General features: G+C 39.7%; 1 protein-coding gene across 1 annotated transcript in view; it reads left to right on the top strand.

Moving 5' to 3' along the window:
- ush2a (Usher syndrome 2A (autosomal recessive, mild)) overlaps positions 1 to 25887 on the top strand; it is a 158288-nt gene that overhangs the window by 32321 nt on the left and 100080 nt on the right. The window contains exons 16-29 of the mRNA XM_078085091.1: positions 1956 to 2239; positions 2741 to 2963; positions 3229 to 3366; positions 4634 to 4814; positions 8163 to 8326; positions 8703 to 8861; positions 8946 to 9174; positions 10115 to 10235; positions 10381 to 10528; positions 12693 to 12971; positions 14916 to 15091; positions 15406 to 15553; positions 19973 to 20079; positions 20607 to 20730. Coding sequence (XP_077941217.1) covers positions 1956 to 2239; positions 2741 to 2963; positions 3229 to 3366; positions 4634 to 4814; positions 8163 to 8326; positions 8703 to 8861; positions 8946 to 9174; positions 10115 to 10235; positions 10381 to 10528; positions 12693 to 12971; positions 14916 to 15091; positions 15406 to 15553; positions 19973 to 20079; positions 20607 to 20730 — 2481 coding nt within the window. The remainder of the gene's footprint in view (positions 1 to 1955; positions 2240 to 2740; positions 2964 to 3228; positions 3367 to 4633; positions 4815 to 8162; positions 8327 to 8702; positions 8862 to 8945; positions 9175 to 10114; positions 10236 to 10380; positions 10529 to 12692; positions 12972 to 14915; positions 15092 to 15405; positions 15554 to 19972; positions 20080 to 20606; positions 20731 to 25887) is intronic.

The following is a 25887-nucleotide window of genomic DNA, read 5'->3' as shown; positions in this document are numbered from 1 at the left end:
GATACTAAGAGTTTCTTTGCGTGTGCATAAATATGTCTGTGTGTGTGTGTGTGTGTGTGTGTGTGTGTGTGTGTGTGTGTGTGTGTGTGTGTGCACACACACGCACACCATGAAGCACTAAGCTGGTATTAAATTCTCTAATTCAATGCCAAGTTGATTAAAACAAACTGCTGCAGCCCTTTTATTTTTCACACTCTTCCTTACAAGAACGAACCACTTTCATTTTTTCTGTCCTTGTTTGTTTGGTTGCTCCCACAGGTATTTTTGAGAAATGAGATTTGATTATGGCAATTTATTACCGCCAAGCTGATACTTTGAGTAGAGCAATTGCCGGCACGCTACAGAAGGACGGAATTGAAATATGTGCACACAGGCAAAGATACACACATGTGCACATTCATAACAAGGTGCCAGAGTGCAGTGTGTACATAATAGTGTTTGAAATGGTGATGCATGGGCCTGTTAAGTACCTGGCTACTGGTAAAGGAGTTGGGCCAAGTCCTGAAAAAACACTTGCATGCAAACGCGCATTAGTGCAGGCCCGTAAACAGTCACGTTCTTTCTGCTCTGATCTAATATCTTGTAACACATTTTGCGTTTGCAATTTTCTTCCATTTTTATTGTATTCTTTTCATTCTTTTAATCTTGTTCTCTGAGTTGTTTCTGTTGCGTTTGTTGGACCTTGTGTTTGAATGTCACAAGACTTTCTGCGAAAACATGACTCCCAAATGTCAGGTTTTCTAGCTCACTTTTTACTTTTTATATATATTACATTTTTTTAACTGTTTAGCTTATTTCGCTGTGTGGAGAGGGGTGTACAATACATACAGGGTTGTAAACATTATTCAGTCAGCCTTCACGCACACACAGTAATGCACGCGCAAACCCATCTTCACTTCACTATTATGAAATACGATCTATGTAGAGGAATACATTCATATCTATAAAATCATTAAAGTGGGCAGACCAGGGGAAATGCCAGGTGTCTGCTGCACACCAAGTAGGACACACACAGACAAGCACACACTCATGTGCACTAACACAGATGTATATGCTTTTCATGAAACATGTGTGTGCTCACACATTTTCACACACCCACATATGAACACACGCTCCCTCATAAATGGCTGTGGTGACTGCGTTGCCCCTAGGCATCCATTTAGGGACAGATTGCCTGTCGTGGAATACTTATGGGGTATTCAAATAAGCCCTGCTCACTCCCACTGCATATCATAGTTTAACTAGCCTTACAGCACAGCACTGCTGCTACTGCTGTAGCCACGAAACCTCCCACAGTGCGATCAGTGTGATGCTTATATACTGGACAAACACAATTTAAGAAATCATTTGTTTCTATCTTGTATCTTGTACCAACCTTAAATGTCTACACTTAAGTTTCATTTTAGTTTTCTCATTTATTCATTTTTTATTTGTTTAACAAAACCAAATGGGGAAATCTTTAAAAATGAATAACTCTAAAAAGATAATTTAACTTTTCTTTGAGTATTTTGAAGCCAACTTGACTCACCTTTTTAATTCTGTATTATTATGTTCTTCCTTCCATCTTTCCATCTCCCTGTTCCCCCTTTTCTCCCCACCTCCCACCCATTCCCCCCTCCTTTTCTTGTAGTTGCTTAATTTATTTATTTTCTCGCTCGGTGAAATTAAGTGTTTGGCCCTAGGTGAGTGATCCATCATATGTAGAGGGCCTGGCCCTAATGATGGCAGTTTTATACACTCGCCTACCATTTTTCGAGCCCTCTCACACACACACACACACACACACATGCAGGCCTGCAAAACAGAGAGAAGCTAAATGCTAGTTGATGGAAAAGCAAGCATCATTTTACTTTTATTTCTATATCTTTTTGGTTCGTCCCGCAGGTCCCTCTATGTCCTCTCCTACACATTTCTGTAAACGCCTTCTTTCTCTCTGTCTCCTTCTTTCTTTCCAGGTCTGTCGTGTGACCGCTGTGAGTTTGGTTATTGGAACTTGTCCCACCCAGACGGCTGCGTCCCATGTGACTGTAGCCCCCTAGGTTCCCTCAGCCTGTTTTGTGAGCCTGAGGCGGGGCAGTGCGAGTGTAAGCCCGGGGTGGGGGGGCAGCGCTGTGACTATTGCGGCAGGGGTTCGTATGGTTTAAGATTGGAGGGATCCTGTGCACCCTGCAACTGCTCACAAGAAGGAACAGTACCTGGGACAGAGTGTGATCCTCACGCGGGACATTGTGTGTGTAAGGCAAGTTAAAAAGAACAACACATTTTCTTAATGACATTTTTTATTTTCACAACAATAAGGGACTTTGCAACAATGGGAAAAGTATCAACAGACTCACCCCTTCAGGTTGTAATGGCCCTGGTGTCCACCGGTGCCATATATGATGACGATAAGTATTTACAAGTCATGGTTTGTGAGCAGGATAAAAAAATTTAAATGGTGGCACGTGCACAACCGAATAAGCACTTTTTGACCTGGACAACTCTGGTGTGATTAAGTATTTTCTTGTCCTTCTACTTTGAAATAATTCTTTGTTATGTGAAATATTCACCACCATGTTTGATCCACACGCCTGTCTTGATTTGTAAATCCACAACCGGGTGGTATTAAACACAGACTATCAACTTTTATAAAGTAACTCGCTAGTTTAATACCTTATTGGAGATTTTTATCTTGGTTGCCTCGGGCTGACTCATTTTTTGCACCACACCCAACTCTTTTATGTTGTGCCCCCTTTCTTAGGAGCACGTGGAGGGCCTACGCTGCGACACCTGTCGTCATGGTTACCACACCCTGGAGCAGCGGAACTCCCTGGGCTGTCTGCCGTGTGAATGTGACGTCCATGGCACTGTGCCAGAGGGTGTTTGTGATATGTGGACCGGACAGTGCCCATGCAGAGAAGGGGTGGAGGGGGCGAGGTGTACCAACTGTGCCCATAACTACTACAAGAGCTTACTCATACAGGGTACCACAAGCTACTTCTAAGTTTAGTTTAGCCAGGAGGCCAACAGTGTTTAAAGGAAAGTTTGACAGACGACATACTTTTGATGAGCAGAGTCAGCTCAGATATATTGCGCTTACTGTAATTGAATTCAAATGGATTTGGGATAACTACAGTAATCTCAATTTATTGTCAAATATTTTGTGTTGCAAAGCTTTTGCGTTATTAAGTTGTGACAGTTACGTCTTTCTATTTTTCTTTCTGATGTTGCTGTTTTTTGTCCTATCAGAGGGGGTCTCCCACATCTGTGTGCCATGTATTTGTGACCTCAAAGGAACTGTGACTGGGTCAGTATGTGACAGCATCACAGGACAGTGTGTATGTGTCCCCACACGCTATGGAAAAGACTGCAGTAGCTGCCGACCTGGTGAGTGTGTGTTGAATAATTGACATTTAGAGTGATTGTATTATCAGACTTGTGATATGATTGGTAAATCATATCACTGGTAAAGTACAACGGTTGGTACTCCAAACTTTTTGTGTTTTTTTCTTTGTGTGTGTGTGCGCGTATGTGCGTGAGTGTGTGTTTGTTTTTCCTGCCTTTCCATGATTGTCCTGTTTGTGCCAGATCTCCACAACAGCACCACAAAAGGGGAACTCTTCTTATCACTTTGATTTTTGTGTGTACATTACCTGTGTGTGTGTGTGTGTGTGTGTGTGTGTGTGTGTGTGTGTGTGTGTGTGTGTGTGTGTGTGTGTGTGTGTGTGTGTGTGTGTGTGTGTGTGTGTGTGTGTGTGTGTTTAGTAGTGTATTGGTATTTGTTGTCTCATGGGTTAAGGTACCGGGGCACCTGAAGTGCAAAACACAACGGCAAATAGGAAAACAAAAAGCAAATAGGAAAACACAACGACAACTAAGAAAGACAGACAGTCCGTCTGTCCAATCAGAAGGGTCCGTCCTCTGCTAGATAGGCCATACCCTTTCCGTAAGAAATTAATATCGTTGTGTTTTCCTATTTGCTGTTTTTTTCCTATTTGTCGTTGTGTTTTTCACTTCAGGGCCACCGTATTAAGGGGTAGTTAAGGGCATGTTGTATTGTGTCAGTAATGGAAAAGGACCAAAAGCATAATCAAGTCTACTGTAGCACAAATTGTGAATTAGTAGTAGAGTACGTAGGATTGTCAGAATATTCATACAAATATACCCCATATAAAATAAAGGCAACATTCAGCACTTTGAAGGTACACAAAGTACTTTTCCAACATTTTTATTCTACTTATTTTATTAAGTTCCATCCCTGTACAAATCACCCCTACCAATTTCCTAGACTGCCAATTCATGATATGGTAAACAAGCCATTGCAAATTCCCTGTAGAAGTGGCTAAATAGAATATCAGATTTGTTTATAAGCTGCTATTAGCGTAGGGAGAAATAAACTGAATTGATTTGTACTTTAGTACCTCGACCTTAATTTAACCTGATCCACACTTATTGGCTTTGTGCTAAATGGTATTACAAATAAATGGCAGACGACATCCCCTAATGCTTATTAGGAGGGACCTGAAAAGAATATAAAATAAAGGCATTACCAAAGGAAGGAGGAAACTACAATTATAGACAGATTAATACAATGACTGACACACAATCAAATTCACAATTCTACTTTTCTGTACTTTATGTCGTCTCTGTCCAGGCTTTTACCTCTCAGCAGATCAGAGTGCGTGTGCAGAGTGTGACTGCCATCCGATGGGAGCATCACAGCGTGGTTGTGAGAGCCATAGCGGACAGTGTGTCTGTGCACATCCCTCAGTGGGAGGGCGACGCTGTGACCAGTGTCCTGAGATGTTTTTCGGGTTCAACCCCGGCCTGGGCAGGTAACTCGCAAAAGCGCACAGATGAACACCATATATGCAGGTTGTAGATCCTATGAGTTTCTTATACGCACATTGCACCAATTGAACGGTACTCAAACACAGCCTCGTGCTCACACACCAGCAGGTGCTGTCTCTGTAAGGACAGTTTACAGATTAGCTGGCAGACATATGACTTACATGAGTTAAGAGCTGCTTTGACCTTTGCCGATCATATCACTACCTGCAGGCTCACTCACACGCGCGCACACACACACACACACACACACACACACACACAGTGCCACACAAAACTTAAAACCAGTATACACACGTGTAACTGTACACGTTACATACTGTGCTGTACTGGAATGCGCATACACATACGTTCAGCTCAACGGGATGTCATGGCAGATAGATGAACCACAAGCTGTTTGACGTGTGTGTGTGTGTGTGTGTGTGTGTGTGTGTGTGTGTGTGTGTGTGTGTGTGTGTGTGTGTGTGTATCTGCGCTAGCTGACCTTGCCTGCATTCCCCTGTGGCGGAGATCTCCTCAGAGCAGAGAGGGGTAAAAGAGTTTATTTTACAAAGGGGCTGAGGAAGGAACCCCTTAGAAGAAAAGAATGGAATGATAAAATATGTGAGGAAGAATATTGATGAGGATGTCCTCATGTGGGAGGAGGATGCAAATAAGAGAATTCCCAATGATTTGAGAGGTGCCATCAAAGGATTTAAAATTGAGGCAAATGGACATAATATAAATATGTGGGATTTTTTTGTTTGTTTTTGTTTGTTTTTTAGTTGAAACATCAATGATCAGCACATAAGCTGAGTGCTATATCAACCACAGAGTTGTATAGTCTTAGTAGGGATCAGTGGAAGAATAGTAACTTTAGCCCGCAAGTAATAATTCAAGATTATTACTACTCTACTGATGTTGTTCTGCTGCAGCTGATCCTCCATCTTTGTCCTTTAGACTTTTTTCCTTTCCCCGATCACCCTCCTCAGCTGCCTCTGCACAGGCCTAAAACCCTCTGCTTCTCCTTGAGAAGAGTCTTTATTTCAAGAGCGATTCAGCGTTTGCTGTTTGAAAAGGACGCTTATGTCCTGGTTGAAACAGTGTGTTCTCAACACAGAAGTTTATGTTGTCCGTTATGCAGTCTGTGAGACTGTCAACGTCTTTGCCATGGGCATCGCTGAATACTTCCTAAACAGAACCTCCTTCACTTCACCGGACTGGCGTTTGACTGTGGGAGTCAAAGCTGGCTGCCTACGTAAAAGATGTTTGTACACAGGCAGCAAAAAATAGAATTGACCATGATAAACTAGAGAGAGATTAGCTGCCATGCTGCACTATTCTGAAAAATAATAATTAACAGTAGCAAAAATAACAATATAAAAGGAAAAGCTCTGTGGTGAGCAGGAGATGCTCACCACTATAAAAGTGCTGTCACTCGTGCGGCGCCACGAATATTCATGCAATTTTTCCATGTATATAATACCGAATATGATACTGTCTCTTTGCATATGACAAACACTTTTGGGCAATGTAAAACCAACATGTATTTTCATACTTTAAAAAGAGAAGAGCAATAAATCAAACACAATTCCAGGAATTCTTCCTCCTCTTTTCTCTGTAAAGTGACAAAGGTTATTACTGCTGAATGCTTTATTCGTGCACTGTCGCTCCATAATAAGGATTACTTCATCTAAATATCTAGTTATTTATCCGCCCACTTCAATCGATAGGATTTACACAAATGGATTTACATGCACACACAAATTAATGTGTGAACAACTGGCTTGTGTTGTGGTCCTGTGTCTCTATGTGTACCCATGGAGAACCAGGTTGGAGAAATGCTGACCGCTGTTGACATCATCACAGGGAAATATGATGTCTGGAGGGATTAGATATTGCCACATACACACATTTTGCTGACACACATCATTTTATTACAAGGGATTACATATGTCATTTTATGATACTCTAAAAGTTACTTACAATTTCATCTTTTGGCACCTAAACATCTTTGAAAGTCATTTAAAGTTACTGCATGACTCAATATCATTGTGTGACTGTGACTTTGCTCACAAGTTCCTGCATGTCACTGTTATGTGCTGGTGTGTATTTAGCCTGCTGTATCTTGCTTAAAACATTTATTTCATTACATTACATGTCGCTTTTATCCAAAGCGACTTACATTTTTAACCCGGGGCTCTACATTTTGCCCGGGGAGCAGTTAGGGGTTGTGTGTCTTGCTCAGAGACACTTCGACATGGGACATGGAGCAACCGGGGTTCAATCCGCCAACCTTGCGTGTTGCGAGTCAAACCCCTCTCAACTCCAAGCGCCACCATCGCCCCATATTGTACATTTAGGCTGAGGAAAAGGAGGGATTGGACTTGATGTGGGTGCCTGTGATCTCCTTGTGAATGGGGTGAAGGTCAAGTCACTATGGCTTTTGCATGCATGTGTGTGTACTGTGTGTTTTTGAGTGTGGGTGTGTGCGTGTTTGTTTGAGCACCAGTTGACAGGAAAAATTTGCAGCTCGTTAAGAGGCTGTGGCTTTTCACACAGCAATAAGGGAAGTGTAGCTGTGTGTGTGTGTGTCTGCGTGAGAGAGAGAATGTGAGCAGAGTTAGTGTAAGAAAGAAACTCGCACGGTGTGTATATGGGATTGTGTGAGACAGTAGTAGGGTTTATCCAGTGTTACACTCTCTCTGTTGGTGTGTGTGTGTGAGTGTGACCATGCATGTGTTTGTGTGTGAGTGCATGTGACTTGTGTGTAAAGGTGTAAGGTGGATGGCCGGATGATCACCCACTGCCCAGCCCAGTGAGGGTAACACCACACTGGTGACCCAGACACATACACCGTCGGACACAAACCCACACACACACACACACACAATACATAGAGATTTTTGCAGGGGAATGTATTTTCTGTGAATATAGTTTCACAGTTAGGGGGTGATTGTGGGTGGGATAGGCTATAGTGAGGGTCTCCCTCACAGTGTTAAGTTGAAGACCCGACACCCTTCAGACACGCATAACCGGTCACAAGTTATCTTGGAACATTTGTACAATAATGCAGATACATTTCAAAGTACATTTTCTTTTTCTACTTGGCATACCATCGGCAATAGCAATCACTATTAATTTGTAGGAAAGTATTATTTTACAATAACAATATAAAATATTTTGTCAATAACATCTGTTTAGTGGTTGTACACACCCACAGACTTACATCTCTTTCAAAGTGGTGTCTAAGTCTTCTTGATTTTGTCTTACGCAGTGAGAGTTTGTAGCTATGAAGGAATGATCTTGACTGTACTAAACGTCTTCTTAATCTTTCTTTTTTTTTGCTTGACCAGATGCCAGCCTTGTGCATGTGACCCGGGTGGCAGTATCAATGGTTCATGTCATCCAGACTTGGGGCTCTGTGAGTGTAAGCTGCTGGTAACTGGGGATAAGTGTGATGTATGTCAACCTGAAGCGAGTCATTTCGACCCTGAGAGCCACTTTGGGTGCAGTAGAGGTTTGTTTTACATGCCAACACACACACACACACACACACACACACACACACACAAACCCCTCCAATTTCTATTTCTTATTCTTACCTAATGTAAATTGCAGCTGCTGACTATAGCTTTATATGTATCATATCCACATGGCGGTGTAATCAATCCCCTTATATAATTCTCTGCAAGAAATAGATTAAGAGTATTGTTAAATAACATCAACCAATTTATTGCATTAATGATGTTAAAAACGAATTCTATGCAGTCTAATTTAGGCGCTTGCTGATTTATACATATACAATTATAAACTGTTTGCTCCTTACAAAACATAATTATTTAATCTATTTAGTCATTGATAGTCTCTTTTACTATTTCTGTCTGTCTGTGTAGCACCCTCCCAGCAACCTGCACCAGTAGGTTCTGCTCTCAGTTATTCCTCCATTCGTCTCTCTTGGAATCCACCCGATTCCCCGAACTCAAACAGACTCAAATACACACTCGTCAGGGATGGAGAGTCAGTCCATAGCATTCAGAGTTATTATCCGTTCAGTAAGTATCCACAGAGGTGACAAGAACTCTATTCTCCTTCTTACTATTTCAAAATATTTATGAAACCTACCTGTTTTCTTTCAGGCCCTGAATCATTTGAAGACACTACTTTGTTTCCTTATACCAACTACTCTTACTGGCTTGTAACAGCTAATGTGGCCGGTACAACAATAAGTGCATCAGCCTCATACCAAACTTTGGGCGCACCTCCAGAAGTAGAACAACTCCATCTAAACCTTGTAGGACAACCCGGTCCGTCCACTGCTAGCTTTGACTGGAGCGCGCCACGGAATGACACGGGCCCAGTGGAAAGGTAAGTGAGGAGAGACAGGAGGGGAGAGTTTAGAGACAGAGGAAACAGGACTCAAGTCGTAATTTAGATTCCTTTGTTCTCTGACCTGTAGGACCTGCCTTACCTGTAGTCCAAGTTGTGATTCTGACTGACTGAAGCTGATATACCATGTGCTGAAAGTAGCCAACTAGGTTAAATGACCTATTGATGGCCCTCCTGGCAATTTGTAACAAAACATTCAGAATTGCCAAAACATTCGAGTGAAATTAAGGTGAAGGGCACATAAAAAGCTTTAGTTAAGTTGAAGGATAATTAAAGGAGAACGGCTAGATGCAGAACATCAGATATAGAGAGCAAAGATGTGAAGGACTTTTGGATGCGGGAGAAAGAAGTGGGAAAACCAATTGAAAATTAAATTAAGTAAAAAGTAAAACGTGTTATTTGTACATTCACCCTGAGGATACAAAAAGAACATGGACAAGTTGAGAGTAAAGGGATGGAGATGGGAGAATCAATAGTTGATATATAATAGACTATTTTACTTGGGAGGTTGTTATAATGGGACGAGGTGGAGGATTGACATATAAATGGAAAGGATCAGTGACGTTTGAAGGTGAAGAGAGTAACAAGGAAAGTTTTAAACAGCATGGGTCGATTATCACTTTGAATTATTAATATCATTTAGAAGATTATTTTGAAGGCATCTTTGTATATTGGTGATATTTGGTAGAGGCCGATGACCTACAACAACAGAGAGGACCTCTGAATTACTGTCTTCTATTCCAACCTTTGACGTTGCCGTTTGCATGGTAAACATCTTAGCCTCCTGCCCCCTGTGACACCTCAGCACGAGTTTATTACTGACCCAGAACATGAGATCTTCCCAGTGGCCAAATGGCGCGACAGCGAGAGATGGAAAAAAATTTACGTTAAGACAATTTGATCATCACACCCCTCACAGGTTTGTCCTATCATCCGTGGAGTCTAGTGGAGCAGAGCCTGTCATTCACTACTCAGGCCTCTCTACAGAGGCTGTGGCGAGCGGTCTGAAGCCATTCACCCAATACACTGTAAGACTGAAGGTACGTGGAGCAAACAGCCAACAGTATTTTTACTTTCCACTTGGATTTATTGCATCATTATTGAACTGTGGAGCAACTGCTTGAGCCACACAACGGATGAACATGTTAGGCATTGAATATGGCAAAATCGTAACCTTGTCTACAGGCGTGCTCGTCCGGCGGGTGCACTTCTACCCCACCGATGTCTCTTCTGACAGCCTCTGCCCCCCCACAACACCAACCCACACCCAGGGTCTCTGCTACAGGACCTCATACCCTGCATGCTTCTTGGGAGCCCCCCAGTCAGCCAAATGGTAGGACGCCAAACATACACATGCATACTACACAGCTCATGAAACCTTTCCAAAAAACATGCACACAAACTTATACACATTAATGCACTAAACTGCTTTTATTGTTTTATGTTTTTATTAATATCACTGAACTTAGACATTATTATTGGTCATGTCAGAGTGAATAAAACATAATAGCTATAATAATCACACACGCACACACACACACACACACACACTGAAAACGTGAGTTGCCTACTAGCATGGCTTTTAGGCTTATGTCACTGCCGAAGTATGAGAAGCAACTAACGCATACACAGAAACGAGCACTGAACTGGAACTGCCTTTGGTAAATCCAGAGAGCTTTGTAATGGCTCGAAGGCTCAGTGTCATACAAAGCCCCCTAACCTGGTTTTTCTCGCTGTTTGTTTCTCTCATTTCTTTTCTCCCTCTGTTAATCTTTTTCATCCACACTGTCATTCTAAGTGTTACATTATATGTGTGTCTCTGTTTCTCTTTCCTCCATTAAATGTCATCCATTAATTGTTTAAAGCGAGGTTGAGCTTTCAACTACTTTAATCTCAGGCCTCATCTGTACACCGCCACCTTTCCAGGATTTGTTCTTGAATTGGCCAGCCATCTCCTATCTTTCTTTAATTAGTTGAGGCAGTCTCAACTATAATCATGGTTATTTATAGATACATCTAGCAGACTATGGGTTGAATGATCATTTTGAGCTTGTGCTCAAGAGTTGAAAATAAAGATAAACTGAAGGAGATCACTTTTCAATTGACACACAACAGTGCATCAACCAGCACCATTTTCTCCTTAAATGGGCGTAAAAGCACACATTCTGCCTTCAGGAATTAAAATATCATCAACAGATATCAAAAATAGAAAAAATATCACTACTCCATTACCTGCTCTAATCAATATATCATTTATCAGTGTTTGCTGATGCTTAATGGAATTTTAGAGGAACAAATATAAGTAATATAAGTTTACTATTTCATATTTTTATTGGAGGATGGTAATTTATGTTTGTCTTTTCTTTTGAGTTTTATGTTTTAGTTGTTTATTTATTGTTTGTATAGTTAATCGTAATGTAATATGCTATAATTCTTTGGGGTAACATATAGGAAATAAAAAAAGAAAGGATTGTGAGTTACCAAGAATGTGAGCAGGGTATTTGTGCAGCCTGGAGCTAGTTTACGGCAGGCTACCATCTGCAATTCTACAATCACATGGTGCGCACGTACCGGCTGCATAAAAGAAATCTGATTGTGGAGAAGTCAATGAAAAATTCCCCTACCTCTTTCTTAATTTATAACCTCATTATTATTCTTCAATACAGCATGATGTTCATTTAGTTTGTAAGATATGGTTCTATTAAAAGTCAAAATGAACAGTAAAGCAGGGTATGCTCGAGGGTGTGGCTTCCTTGTGATTGACAGGTTTCTACCATGGCGTCGTTCGGTTTGGGTGTAACTATAACCCTTTCACAATGGTTTTCACTTCATATAGTTCATTTCTGGTTTAAAGACATAAGTATTCAAATAAACTAGTGGACGGCTTTATCGCAGGAGTATGCACTCATGTAATGAGAGGCCACAGAGAGGGCAGGGTGAAGACCGGTACCACGTTAAGTTCTGATGTTATTTGTACTTTGTACAAACACTAACACTAACAGCATTTGAGCTCTCATCTATTCCATGGTGGGTCTGTAAGTCCCTTTTTGTATTGAGGGGCTTTCCTGCTTTGTCCTCCTCCTAAACCAGCTCTGCCGTGTCCCTATTAACAAGTGGAGCAGAGCATGAGCGTTTAGGACAATGGTTTCCTCCAGAGAGTTAAACTGACCCAGCCAGAAATGATCAGCCTCTTTCACTACAGCGCCAAAAACTGGAAAGTGGTGCATTTTTTGCAACGAAAAGAAAAACATCCCTGTATTAAAGGCAATTTACAAAATGCAGGGCTGCAGCTTCTAACACAGACTTGATACTGATTCTTATTCACAAACGGGCTGAATTTAGTTTGGAGAAAAAAGGAAAACGGGTGCAGTGTTTCCCAAAGAATTCCTTTAGCTGCAATTGTAACTTGTCTAATTTGATTTTAGAAATAACTGTTGTGTTGTTGTAGTCCCTAGTACTAATTCGCCGACTTTTGTACTATTTTTCTTTCTGCACAGGTGTTATCACAAGGTATGAGCTGTTTCTTCATGGACCAATAGAATCACAGAATCCGTTACTTGCTGTTGAGAAGCGAGTGTTTGTCAGCGCTGGTTGGCTGGATCCCAGCGTTTCCCCAAAAGAACGGCTCACCAATGGGAGCTCAGTCCCACCCCCTGAGAGCAGCACCATTGTAGGAAATCTGCAGGCGTTTTCCACCTACGAGATGAGAGTTGTGAGCATCAATATGGCAGGAAGTGTGAAATCTGGGTGGACCACAGCACGCACCTTGGAGGGAGGTTTGTATAGCTTGTGGTCATAGCGTCGAAAAAATCACGCCAGTCAATTTACTTGTAAAATTTGAAGTTAATGTGAATGTTGTGGTGGGACCATTCCCACAAACTAATAATGCGGCATCATTTAAGACCAAAAAGGACTGAGATCTGCCCAAGATCTGCCTAATGTAGTCAAGTTTTGGTCCAAATAAGTTCACCAGATGATGACATTGAAAAATAATAGTAATAAATTAAAACAAAACAGGCATTTGTCAAAAGAAATACTGAGAAATGAAGGAGGGAGGACCTAACTGTGTGTGGGGGAGGGGAATCTCATTAAGGTATTTGAATTTCAAATAGATGATATGGCTCATTAGGACTAAATGATTGCCTCCAACATCACTCCAAGCTATGTGTCTGGATAACAAGCATATGATAACACCATTTTAAATTTGAAGCGTGTGTGTGGGTGTTTGTGCACGTGTGTGCGCTGTGTCAGAAAGAAAGAATAGGATTGTGGATATGTCCACCACGAATCACATTTCACAGCATATTTCACAGCTAGATGCCATCAACAGCAGAATAAAAGAATATTTCTCTTTAATCTATTCATCTAATAGTGGCTATCACAACCGTAAAATTCTGGAATGCTTCAATCCATTAAACCAACATAATATCTACTTAGTCTCGATTTTGAATGTATCTCTTTGTGTCTAAGGAAGTATTTTAATTAACCCTCTGCAAAAGGTACGTTTTTATTGTAATGGGTGGATGTCAAAGACAGACTCCCCAAAAATGTTGAGGAATTTATGTTTATGGTTTCTGGATTTCAAAAGTTCAAATATAATAATCCTATTAGAAGCTAATTTAAATAAATAATTATTTGATTTTCCTAGTTTCTCAGTTTTTACCTATATAATAACCATGTTGATATTTTGACTGTGTCGCCTATTTCTACACAAAGCTTAGCAAATGCATTCAAGGACACCATTAATATGCGTGAACTTATAATAATAGAAATAGATATCACCTGTGGGTCTATCCTCGTTTCCTAAAACCGCCCAGTTTATCCCTTACTCAGTGGCACTTGGAGCAAGAAAGGGCAACCAGCATTTTCTATCAGCATTATTTTCAGCATCATTGGACAAATAGAGCAAATGTACTATTTTAATTTCTTTTAACCCCAACTCTTTGTATATTTTACAACTTTTAGAGCTAACTCATTTAAATAAGGCCTATTCATGCACTCATACTGGGAAGTTAATCGCTTGGATGCTCTCCGAATTAAGGTTAACCCGATTTGTTAGTGTCGTTCCTAGGTCCTGATCCCTGGGCTGTTGTTACCCTTACTACTCAAGGGCAATGCCTTACCTTACCCAATCGTACTTCTCTCAACCAGCCATGCAGGGCTAGTCTTGCCAAAAAAAAAGATTGGGAATCATGTGTCAAATTGGCTCAAAGCCTGATATTCTCTCTAGATGCCTGCTGGAATCGGAATGTAATTCAGCTGCAGAAGTAGCTGTTATAGTTATTAGTTATCTAAACTAAGGGAATATGCTGCTCAAGTCCCTTGGAATACACTATTATAAGCAGTTAAAGCAATTTTTATACTGGAGATTTGGGGTTCTCTTATTTGAACCAAATGTTCAAAAATGTATTACTATATTTACTGATTTGTTGAATTTTTCAGCATAAATTATTGGCCTCTTCAACAAATTTGTGTGTTATCACATAATTCATTAATTAAGCATTAATGATTCAATCAATCAATCAAACTTTTTTGCCCAGATAGTACAAAACAGTATAAAAAAATGAGGATAAAAAAAACATACAAGGTCACAAGTACATAGACCTACAAATGCCTTATGAACAGACAACTATACCAATGTCTCCACAGCTAGGACTTCATTATTAATGAATGCATAACTGTGGTGTGTGATGTGTGTGTGTTTGTGGCCATGTCTCCAGTCCCAGAATTGATGGCTCCTCCCGAAGTATCGGCCCTGTCATCCACCAGTCTCAACGTTTCATGGAGTGCTACTGAGGGTCACGGGATCATTGCCAGAGGACAGGTTACAGAATTCCGGGTCAACTTGCTGAATGAACAGACCAACAATCCCTATGCTCCTCCGGTCATTAGTCAGGTGACAAACGACACACTTTCCCCTTCACATGATTAGCAGGAGAGCCATAAAATGTTCAGTGCGATCTGCGCTTTCTGCCAAAAGTAAAGGTAACGGTTGTTATATTGTTTTTCTGCTGTTAGTAAATGCTGTTTTATTAACTCAAGTAGAGTTGATGTTTTACCAGGGTTTTCTTGTGTAGAAAAAAGATATGCTCACCTGCAGCAGCAGTAATAATTGTAGTTTAGTTAGCGAACTGAGGTGACTGTGTGATTGCCTCTAATTCTCTCTTTTCTTCTTCTTAAAGTGAAATTTCCGTCTTCGTTTCTTTCCAGGTCCTGCATTGGGTAGGACCATCGTCACAGCCTGTTCATTTAGTGGAAGGACTGAAGCCTTACCATGTGTACAACTTCACTATTACTCTCTGCACAAGCACGGGTTGCATTTCCAGTCTGCCCAGCACGGGGCGGACGCTACCTGCAGGTAAAACAAGACCTCAAAAATATGTTGTCTATACAGTCTAGATAACCTCAGTCAAATGCAAACGCCTCAGTCAAACTGCGTGCAGTATTGAAACATTAAAGTGTGTGGTATTCTCTTCCTAACAACTGCAGCACATTATTATAAGCTAACTCTTATCCAAAAGTGCAGTCAGTCAGTCATTGGGTCAGAGGGGATATTTGTTGTTCGGCAGTAAAAACAATTTTCTGTTAATTACAAGGAGAAAATGTGGCGTAGCGCACTCTTCTTCCTGGCCGTGAATCGAACACACACACACACGCAGAGTCTCTCGTTTAGATTTACAACTGTTAGGGAAGTAGAATGAATTAGCTGTGTTTAATAACTCAAATCTATACAACTGGTATGAGCACTAATTGATCAGTGTAGGATGACATAGGCACACATGGCATTTTTATTCACTGTGTTTATCTTTCTTTTTCTCACTTTTTCTCTCAATATGTCCTTTACTTCTATCTCTTACTGCAACTTTCACCTAAACACAAAATAGCACATGGATACAAACAAACATGAATCAATCTGCAATATAAATACTGCACACACTTGCACGCACACAAACATACATACAAACATACCAACAACTGATCCCCCAACACACTTTCCATCTGTTCAATTATGGTCTCTACTCTTGCATTTTATGTCTTTTGGGGTTTTGAATTATTTTTGTTTATCCTTTTGAGTGAATAGACAATGCGCTGAGTGGTTGCGAAAAAAAACAGCTTTTATCTATAAATACTTGCTCAGGATTTGGGCTTTTGAACATGCTCTAGACAGCTACATCTGTTGCCACAGGGAATATCTTCATTTAATGCAATTCTCCAAAAGCCTTCCTTGTGTTTATTTTGATGAATGACGCTTCATATTGTAATCGGTGGACTTTCTAAATGTATTTTTAATGGCTACATCTGCTGACGCACTGACAATGTTTATTTCAAGTGATTCTAAAACTTCTTTTGACTGAAATACAGTACAGTACAATATGGCTTATTGTACCCAGTTGACTTTTTGAATGTATTTTTAACAGTCACATCTGTTTCCATCATTTTGTTTCATCCAACACCAAAGGTGTCCCTTGTTTCAACTATAGGAAATGATAATGCCATATGCCGTTCAGCAGACTTCCTTTTTTTTTACGCGTTGCATGTGCCACTTCTTTGGGTGATGAGCCTCTGCTTGTAGTTCCACATCCTCATATCACTTTTCCCTCATTCAGTTTTAAATCATCTTGTCAAAAGGAAATAGTTTTTTTTAACATAATCTGAGCTTTCAGAAGGTGCCGACCTCTTAGGTTACAAATACTATTTTAATACCCGATCGAGAATATGGAGCAGATCAGCATTGCCCACAAAAGGAAAGAAAGCCTTTGCCTTTTTTTTTGTTTTAATGCCCATTTTTTCTACTGTTATTTTTTTAACCATATTTCAAACCTTTAATACAATCAATTTTCTTTGTTATTTTTTATTTATGTTTTTTGGCAATATACTGTTTAAACTGTATATAATTTGATATTCGCTTAGTTTTATTTGTCGATATCCAAAGTCAATTTTGGAATTTTTTGCCAAGCCAAATATTTTTCCTTTTCTAGAGGAAAACCAAGCCCATTCTTATCTTGCAGAGATAAATCCGACCAAATCCTTTAACTACAGTATATTGTTGAGGTATATTATTACATTGTTCCTTAAGGTTTTCCCAGCGCTTAGTCTTTACTGGTAAAAGTCCGCAGAATTACCGAAAACTCAAATCCATAAAGTTTTGGTATTTAATTTTCAATTTGTATATAGAGATGTAATGAACATGTCTGCTACACCACGTAAGAGTACTTAAGCGAGGGACTGATGCACTGATAAATGTACCACGGAAGGTTGTCCCATTAGAGCCAGCTACCATCTGCTGTAAGTGCGCAGACAACATCTGCAAAACCACTGGAGTTACACCAAAGCACATGACTGAACATTAGCGCGCACGGCGAGACAGACGTAACGACACATGGAAAGCACTCCGCGTCCGTGTGTGGATGCTTGTGCAGTTGTTTGAATGTGAGCGTCTCTCCACAAAGGTATCGATCACGACGTAAAGTGAGTGGCTAATCAGGGACTGATGGTGATGTTTTATGTATCCTACATCCATAAAGGCTTGTTCTACAAGACATACACACAGAGACACACACACACATACGCGCTCACACTGTAACACCACTCAACAGAACAGGAACTTTATTGATTTACGCATAATTGGCCCGAAGCCCTTCTTGAGGAAAGAAATATGCATGGCAAGGGATCGCGATGTCAATAAGTGGTGTGCTTGTGTGCGTGGTGTAACTGTACGCTAAGAGCCCGTTGAGACGCGCCACTCATTGTAAAAACAGAAAACACACACAAACAAATGCATCTGGGAGCTGGCCCATGATTTAGCTGCTTTCATACCATGTCAGCAGCTAAAATTCACCTTTCTGGTGCAGTGTTAACCTGTGTCTGGGGAAAGGTGTGTATTTGTGCACATGCATTATGAGGCAAGTGGCTTTCGTCAAACTAAAGGTGTCATGGTGTTAACTACATTTCAGTGAATTAAAAACGAGACACAATAAAGTAAAACGTGACACGCAAATAATTCCATCGATTACCACCGTCGATATCTGTCAACACCACACTAACTGTTAAACCTATGCACACCCACCCTTGTGTCCTTTTTTGAAGTCTATCAAAGTGTGCAGTGTTTTATCTGTAATATTCAATGGTGTTTATGCACTACATGCCAGGTATTATTCCATCCAGATTATTACAAACGGTATCCCAAATAATGCTGCATTTGATTAAGTAAGCAAATAAAATAAGTTAGTGGGGGAATCATTTATTTTGTCACTATAAAATAGCAGAGCTGCCAGTTTTGAAAAATCTTTAAAACATTTCCAGATGAGTCAGTATTTAGTTCACCTTCATGTAAATACTGTAATATTGTGTTTCAGACAGAATAGTTGGTGGTCCTGCTGTCGGTAATTAAGGAACAACAGCTTACTTTTTATTCAATTGATCTATTGGGCCACCACCCCCCACCCTCTCCATAAAAAACGAAAATTGTATTACTGCTCTCAACTACCTTTGTGGAACTCTACCCAAGGAATTGTTTGAAAGGAGCAGCAGGTGATGCAATAGACAACGTTCACCAGGACAAAGACTTTCATCAGAGACCATGAGGCCGCTTTCGATGTGAATAAACTCATCCATGTCTCAGTGAGGGGCTTTGTGTTACCTTGTATGTAGGCTGAGTTGTTCACAAAATAAGGATCTCCTGCCAAATATATATATATTTTATCTACACTATGGCAAAATTAATCTGAAAACACATGTGTGCATTGTAATCTACCCGCATACTGTTAAAACATCTGCTTCAGATAAACTTTTGGACAAGCATTTGGACAAGATTTAGGTATCTACCATTCAAGTACTGTTGTACCTGTTGTAGTCTGTTATTTGCTTGTGGTCTGACAACCATTCATGGTAGAGCCGACTTTAGTTACATGGAAGATAACCATGCATGTAAATATTAATAACAATATATTACTGAGTGTCAATGTTCAATAAATACATGTCTGTTTCAAACGCGCATGCGTGTGGGTGCGTGCCTGGCACAGTCAATGTTCTAAATGTCACCATAGCTCATTTCAATAGACTAGTAAGCTATCGATTGGCAGTAATTTATGGTTTGATGTGGCAAGATGAACAGCCAAAGACAACCTGTCCACTTCCCTTTTAAGAGCTCTATTAGAACTCGCACTAAAGATGGTCCACATGTGTGTCACCGAGAGCTAATTTACTCCTACCACAGACCATTTAGACTATTACTGAAACACACACACACACACACACACAGAAAGACAACGATGGAATGACACTTAATGCACGCACATCTTCCCCATCTCTACACCATTCCATCACTTGCCTCTCTTATCCACTCCTATATATCTCCTCTCACCTTATCAGCCAGTCACCATTTGATTTATTAATGATACATGTGGAAGCCACAGCTCAAGTAGCGTTCAGTATGTTGGAAAGTGACATTCAATTTAACATCTGAAGGGAAAGCAGTTAATTCAGTTTACCATCTGTTAATTTGTTAAGTCTGTTAGATTGGGCTTTTGTACTCACTAGAGTTGTGTATGAGATAAAGTAGCCATGGACTTTGTTCTTCTTGAAAATTCACAAAATCAGTGTATTGATTACAAGCACAATAGGAAAATGTAGTGCTTTATGTTCTCTATGTTCACATTTACATGCACTTAACAAACAGAGCACCTTTTGAGTGATTAAGTGATTGAAATATTAGAAAGGTTTTTTATTTGCTCTGAGTTGGCATTCAATCTCTTATTTTCTACCTTTCTCTCCCCAGCCCCAACAGGACTGTCTCCACCTCAATTACATCCAGTAAATGAAACCACCATTCAGGTAGGCTGGGACCCCCCAGCCCAACTCAATGGACCAAACCCGCTATATCAGGTCTGAAAGGCTTTGTTTAAACACAGTGTGCTAGTTTGCGCCAGGTTTTTTTTAGCTATTTGGTGGGTGTGTAAAAAGAGGATCCATTACCATTTGCAGTGTACATGTATGTGCTGGACAAGTCTACAGAAATGTAATGTTGGCACAGCAATAGCACAGACATTCATTGTCCCCAGAACATGAACGACTCAATTAAAATAAACATGGTGGCATGGTGTTAAAATTCTCATTGAGGGAAAATTAGCATGTTAGCATTAGTTTAAAGCTTAACCTTTTGGTGCCACTGTGGTGTGCGTAGACTTTCGAGCCTCGTTTATGCTCCTGACAGTTGCGGACAGAATAGACTTTTCTTAGTTCACTGCCAATTGTAGTGTTGTGGCTGCGTATAGGTCCTGTTGGTCACAACATATTACCAAATTAAAGAGGTCCGCACAGACCCACACCCCCTGATGACCAAATGTATGTAAATAAAAAGCTCATTTATCGTTGATGTGTTATTTTTAATAACATTATTTTTCTTTGTTTAGGTTGAAAGAGCAGATGTCTCTCTCTCTGACCCACACAGTCCTGTTGTCAGGGGAACCAGATTCTCGGGAAACGGTTACTACCAGTTTCCCAGTGACACCCTTCCTGTCAACACTGACTTCACAGGTGAGAAAGTACATAGAGACCTATGTGTCAGATAATGGAAGTCATGCCCACCTGCATCTCAATTTTCCGTATAGTGAGTATGTCTGCACATGCATTCCTGTTGCATTTGTTGGTATGTTTTGTGTTGTTCGGTGTCTCTCTGTCTTTTTGTGTCATTCCTCGACAATGACTTCCCCCATCATCTTAAAGGACAATTATCTTTCTGTTTACCAGCATCATTAGCGGGTTGAGCTGCACAGCCAAACATGTTCTGCTTCATCTGAGAACATCACCCAGTCTGACGCTCATAATTAATGGCTGCTGATACTAATCAGAGGGATTTGAACGGTCAAAGCTCTTCGATGCCACTTGAGATTACTTCACTGTCCTGTACAAACCTTGCATCACCAACTATGTCATACTTTATGGACACAATTTTTTTTACACCTTCTCAAACCAAGTTAAAAAGGAAAAATAAGTGTATTGTAGTGTATTTATACCTTTTCGCAAACCGACTGTTGACAAAAATCTGACTTTGGGTAGACACAAGTTTTCATCTTTAATCCTTATGCGACCTTGACAACTGTAACGGAGTCAACAAATCTCTCTATGTTGGTTGCATTATCTTGTTCCACTAAAATAACCAATATTGAGATCACCCAGCCCGAACAGTTGATAGGGTCCAAATACCAAAGACAGCAATTCTTTTTTTTTTCTTCCTATAAATATTTTGATTGATTTTACTAAATATTCCAGACAGAAAAGGAGACCATGGCATAGATTCAGTTGTGTATCACTATTATTTGTGACAAACTGCCACTGAATACTGAAATTACAAACACAACAAATTTAAAAAATAGAAATAAAATAAAAAATAGAAATGGCAAAAAGTACACTGTAAAAAAAAAAATACAAATATGTTTTTCTTTGGGACTTACCTTAGTGGTGAAAACTGTTTTTTTTACATACTCAATGAGATTATCTGTGTCTTCTTGGGCTGTTTTCTCTCTTTCATCTCTGTGACAAAAAAGTACAACTTCTTTTGGAAGTTGCTGCCTCTGTTGCTGACTTTTTTTCAAATCAAGATGTTGGTCTTACCCGTGCTCCTTCAGCACAAAGGTAAATGGATACCAGCAAATAGATGATGAATTTTGCTATAGAACAGCGCCTCTCATCTCCTCCACTTTCCTCCTTCATAAAGGGTAATGGATCAGACAATCACTTTCAGACCGGATCCATTCTGGACCAAGAATGTGTCGGCAGTCCTCAAACCATCGCCCTTTTACAACCATCAATACTAATAGTATCATCTGCAGATAATTATTCCCATCGAAGCGCATGGAACAGCGAACAAATCAAAGCCAAATTGGATTATGAATGTAATGCAGTGTAATGCCCCCTCGAGATTCAATTGATCACAGAGAAGAGACTCGTCAATCGTTGATTGCTTATGGAAACCTAGTAGCTCCGACAATGACAAATGGAACGTATTTATAAGAGTATAATCTTTGTATAGACTTTTTTTTGTTCAGTTTCATAATGCAAAATGTCATCATATTTCAGCAAACATCACAACATTTAGATTGTGTATTGGTTGGACATTGTAGTCTTTTAAATCTTTAAATAACTTTTTTACACAGGTATTAATGCTTCAGAAGATCCTTATGGGCTTTCTCTAGGAAACGGCAGATCATCATTTTTCTCAATCAACATTACGAAGCATTACAGGAATATTAGTTTTTAGTTTTCATAAATTGTTCATTTAGGTTCTTAATGCAGGCTTTCACATTTCCTTAACATTATGCTAGGACACATCTTTAATCTGAGCCAATATTATGTGTGTTAAATCTTAAATCAAATCAATACATTACCTTGTAAAATCACATGGTATTTGCCATTTCACTTAATCAATGGCCACTTTACTAAAATTATTTTGGCCAAATAGGTTGTTTTCCATGTGCAATTATTGGGACAAAGGTTGGATGTTTCCATTATGATAGGTCTGCTCACTTGTGATTAACGATGCATCTTAATGCTGAATGAATTCCGGGTACTTGAGGTCAATATTTACCACACTGAATCTTACTTTAGATAAAACCGGATTATTACCGTATAAGTCACGCTGTGATATGAATACCCTGTAAGTGCTTGTTTCAATAAATGCATAGTAGGCCATTTATCTTATATTTAATGCTTGATATCTGAAGGGCCACAATGTGACTTCCTGCTCCCCTTGTTCGTCTTTGAATTAAGGCTACTGGTTCTAAACAGATTATGAAGTCCTCTCTCCTCATTTGTAATTCTTCAGTATTTGCGCCTGAAATAGCCTGATTGAGAAGAGGATGAGTGCCTACTAATATTTTCTCTAGCCCAGATGTATTTCTACACCCAGTCAATCAAAAGAGAGGAAACATTACGAATAAAGAAAGAATTAATGCAGGAACAAATAGATTTGTATCATTTGCACACATGCCTAATACAGTACATTTCTGCAGCAACTAAGCAGGACAGAGGGAAATGTTAAATGATACAAATGATTTTTTCTTAATTAATATGATTGATTGCCAGGAATTGACGTTGAGAGGAGGGGGAATGAATGTGTGAAGGGAAAGTTTGCACAGACATCATTAGTTTTTCCCCATTTAAAGATTAATCAGAAGAGGCTGGGCTCTTTAATTCTGTCATTTGTATATTTAATGGGCTGCTGCAGAATCTATGGGTGTAATTAGCTAGCTGCCGCGCTCTCATTAATACGCCAGGCTCTGATTAATGCCAGCACAGAGCTAACATGACTGGAGTTATTCAGGTTATGTTGTGTAGATGATTACACACAACCTCCACTGTTTACTGAGACAGAGCGAGGAGCAACAATTCACTAACTCAAGAAACAATAGCTACCTAATACATAAAACTATGCTTGAAATTGTACCTGGCTGAAAGCTGCAACTTTTTAATTTGACATACTGTTGAATAAAACATAATTCCTCTCTTCTGTCACATAGAAATAGCGCAGAAGCACATTCATATGACCAATAAACAATTTTTTTAAACAATTCTGCATAATTTTCTATAAATGAATAACCAAATTTAAACAATATAATTGCCTTACTTAACCTAGAGTTTATGTGTGATTATAATTGGTTGTATGGGAATTGTAAACTAAATTAAAAAAATATCACTTATGAAAGCTACCAGATTCACAGCCCCTCCAAACAACACAGGATATATTTATTGATGAAGATCCAGTGCTTTTTCATACGATTCATGTTTTGGCCAGAAAGAGAGCATAACCCTGTTCACTTAACAAGGTTTAAAACTCAACAAGAATTCCACATTTCCATGTTTATTGTGGATTATTAATGTTTCTGCATCAAGAGTTGTGGGGCATAGTTTGATTGTTTGGTCGTTCAGCCAATCACAACACTTTGCCTTATAGCAGGATGTCTTTACATTGAAAGGCAATGAAATATGAAATGGCAACTAGTGCACAATAAGTACCCGGATGTTCTACAAGGAATACGCTATGCACACATTTATGAAAGCACGGGTATTGAATATGAAATGTATCAACCTCACATTTTTTATTGAATTTATTATACTACGTAATTGTTTACTCTGTTTTTTAAATACCATTTGAAAAGTTGACCCACAGTTTGAATGCATAATTATGCATTGTCAGTACAATTTAAATGATATTAATTGATTGTTTTTTGTTCTTTTTCGTTTACTTAGTTTAATTAGTTGTGAGGTGGGGAGGCCTTTTGGAGGGAAAACATTATACCTATTATGTGTTTTCCTCAGGCTTTGCCGTGCACTATCCACTGCATGCTGGTGTTTTGTGCCTGTGTGAGCGCACTGCGCAAGTGTTTGTGTGTGATCGTGTGTGCCTGCATGTACTCTGTATGTGTAACAGAGACACCTGTCAGGATGTGTCCTCAGGTTTGTCTGTTGATGGCTCCAAAGTGGTTGTCAGCGTGAAGTAGCACAAGTCCTGTGGGGAAATCTTAAGGAAGCAATGCTGAGCACGAGCAGTGTCACTTAGATGCTGTACATTTGGACCAAACGGCGTGGCCAAGCATGTGTTGACAGTCAGTCCCTCCCTATTGCACAGAGTCAAACATGCAGAATAGAACAATCCACACCGACAGCTGTCTATTGTTGCCCTACTGTATCACTTTTAGATTTTATAACAACAGTATATGAAACATAAACAAAAGGCTAAAAGTTTTGTAAAGCAAAAATTCTTGACATGATGTAAACATTAATACAGTTGCATTAATAGTCACGTTGACCTGTCACCATTACTGTTTTGGGAAGTGAGGGGCCTAGATTGGACCTCTTGAATGATTCCTCCCAAGTGGTTTCCTCATAAACACAGCTTGAGATGTGGAAGCTCACACTGGGTTCAGTGAAAAAAATCACAAAACATAGCAGAAAAGTTCAGGATATTGCACAACATTCCTTTTTATCAAGATATAATAGAAGGCATCATCATTTGACATTTAAGAATCTTTGCATATGGCTGAATATAAACCCCTGTGCATGTTTTGGTTCAACTTGGAGGGGTATTGAAAGGTTATTTTAAAGTCTTACTTCAGTCTTTACAGTTAAAATGCATCCAAACCGTGATTGCGGGCCGCCGGACACTTAAGGTTCCGCCCTCAGTCTCCTACTGGAGAACAGATGTGTTGTTTCTAACTTGCTGCTTGAAAATATCTGATACAAACTAAGTGGCTCTGTAAAGAATTCTGGGAAAGAGAGAAGATCTTTTATTGTTTTGTAAAAACGCTTCCTTTCGGGACATTCGGGTCATTATATACACTTTAATATGTACGTATAGCATGTTGTACAGTCTGATGAGGTGGACACATTTTTGCACCATAGTGTAAGCTATAGCTATATAGCATAAAAACCTACGATCCAATGGAATGAGTAGGTGGCAGTAAAAGGGGTAAATCTAAAATGGAAGAAGGGAAAACATTCAGATGATGCAGTAGGTGAAGAAGAAAGGAGGAAAGGTCAAGATAAAGAGCAGGAAGGTTAAAAGCGTAGTAAAGAAAAAAAAAGGAATATATGAGCGATCAGGAGAGTGACACAGAGAAGGTTAAAGGGGGATAATGTAATGTCAGGTATCTGTCATGACTTCCCTCATCTCTGTAGTGACAAGGTCATGAATGT

The sequence above is a fragment of the Gasterosteus aculeatus genome, chromosome 12, assembly GCF_964276395.1.
Source record: "Gasterosteus aculeatus chromosome 12, fGasAcu3.hap1.1, whole genome shotgun sequence".
Taxonomy (NCBI): Eukaryota; Metazoa; Chordata; class Actinopteri; order Perciformes; family Gasterosteidae; genus Gasterosteus; species Gasterosteus aculeatus.
The sequence above is the reverse complement of the archived record's forward strand: the minus strand, read 5'-3'. Positions and strand labels throughout refer to the sequence as shown.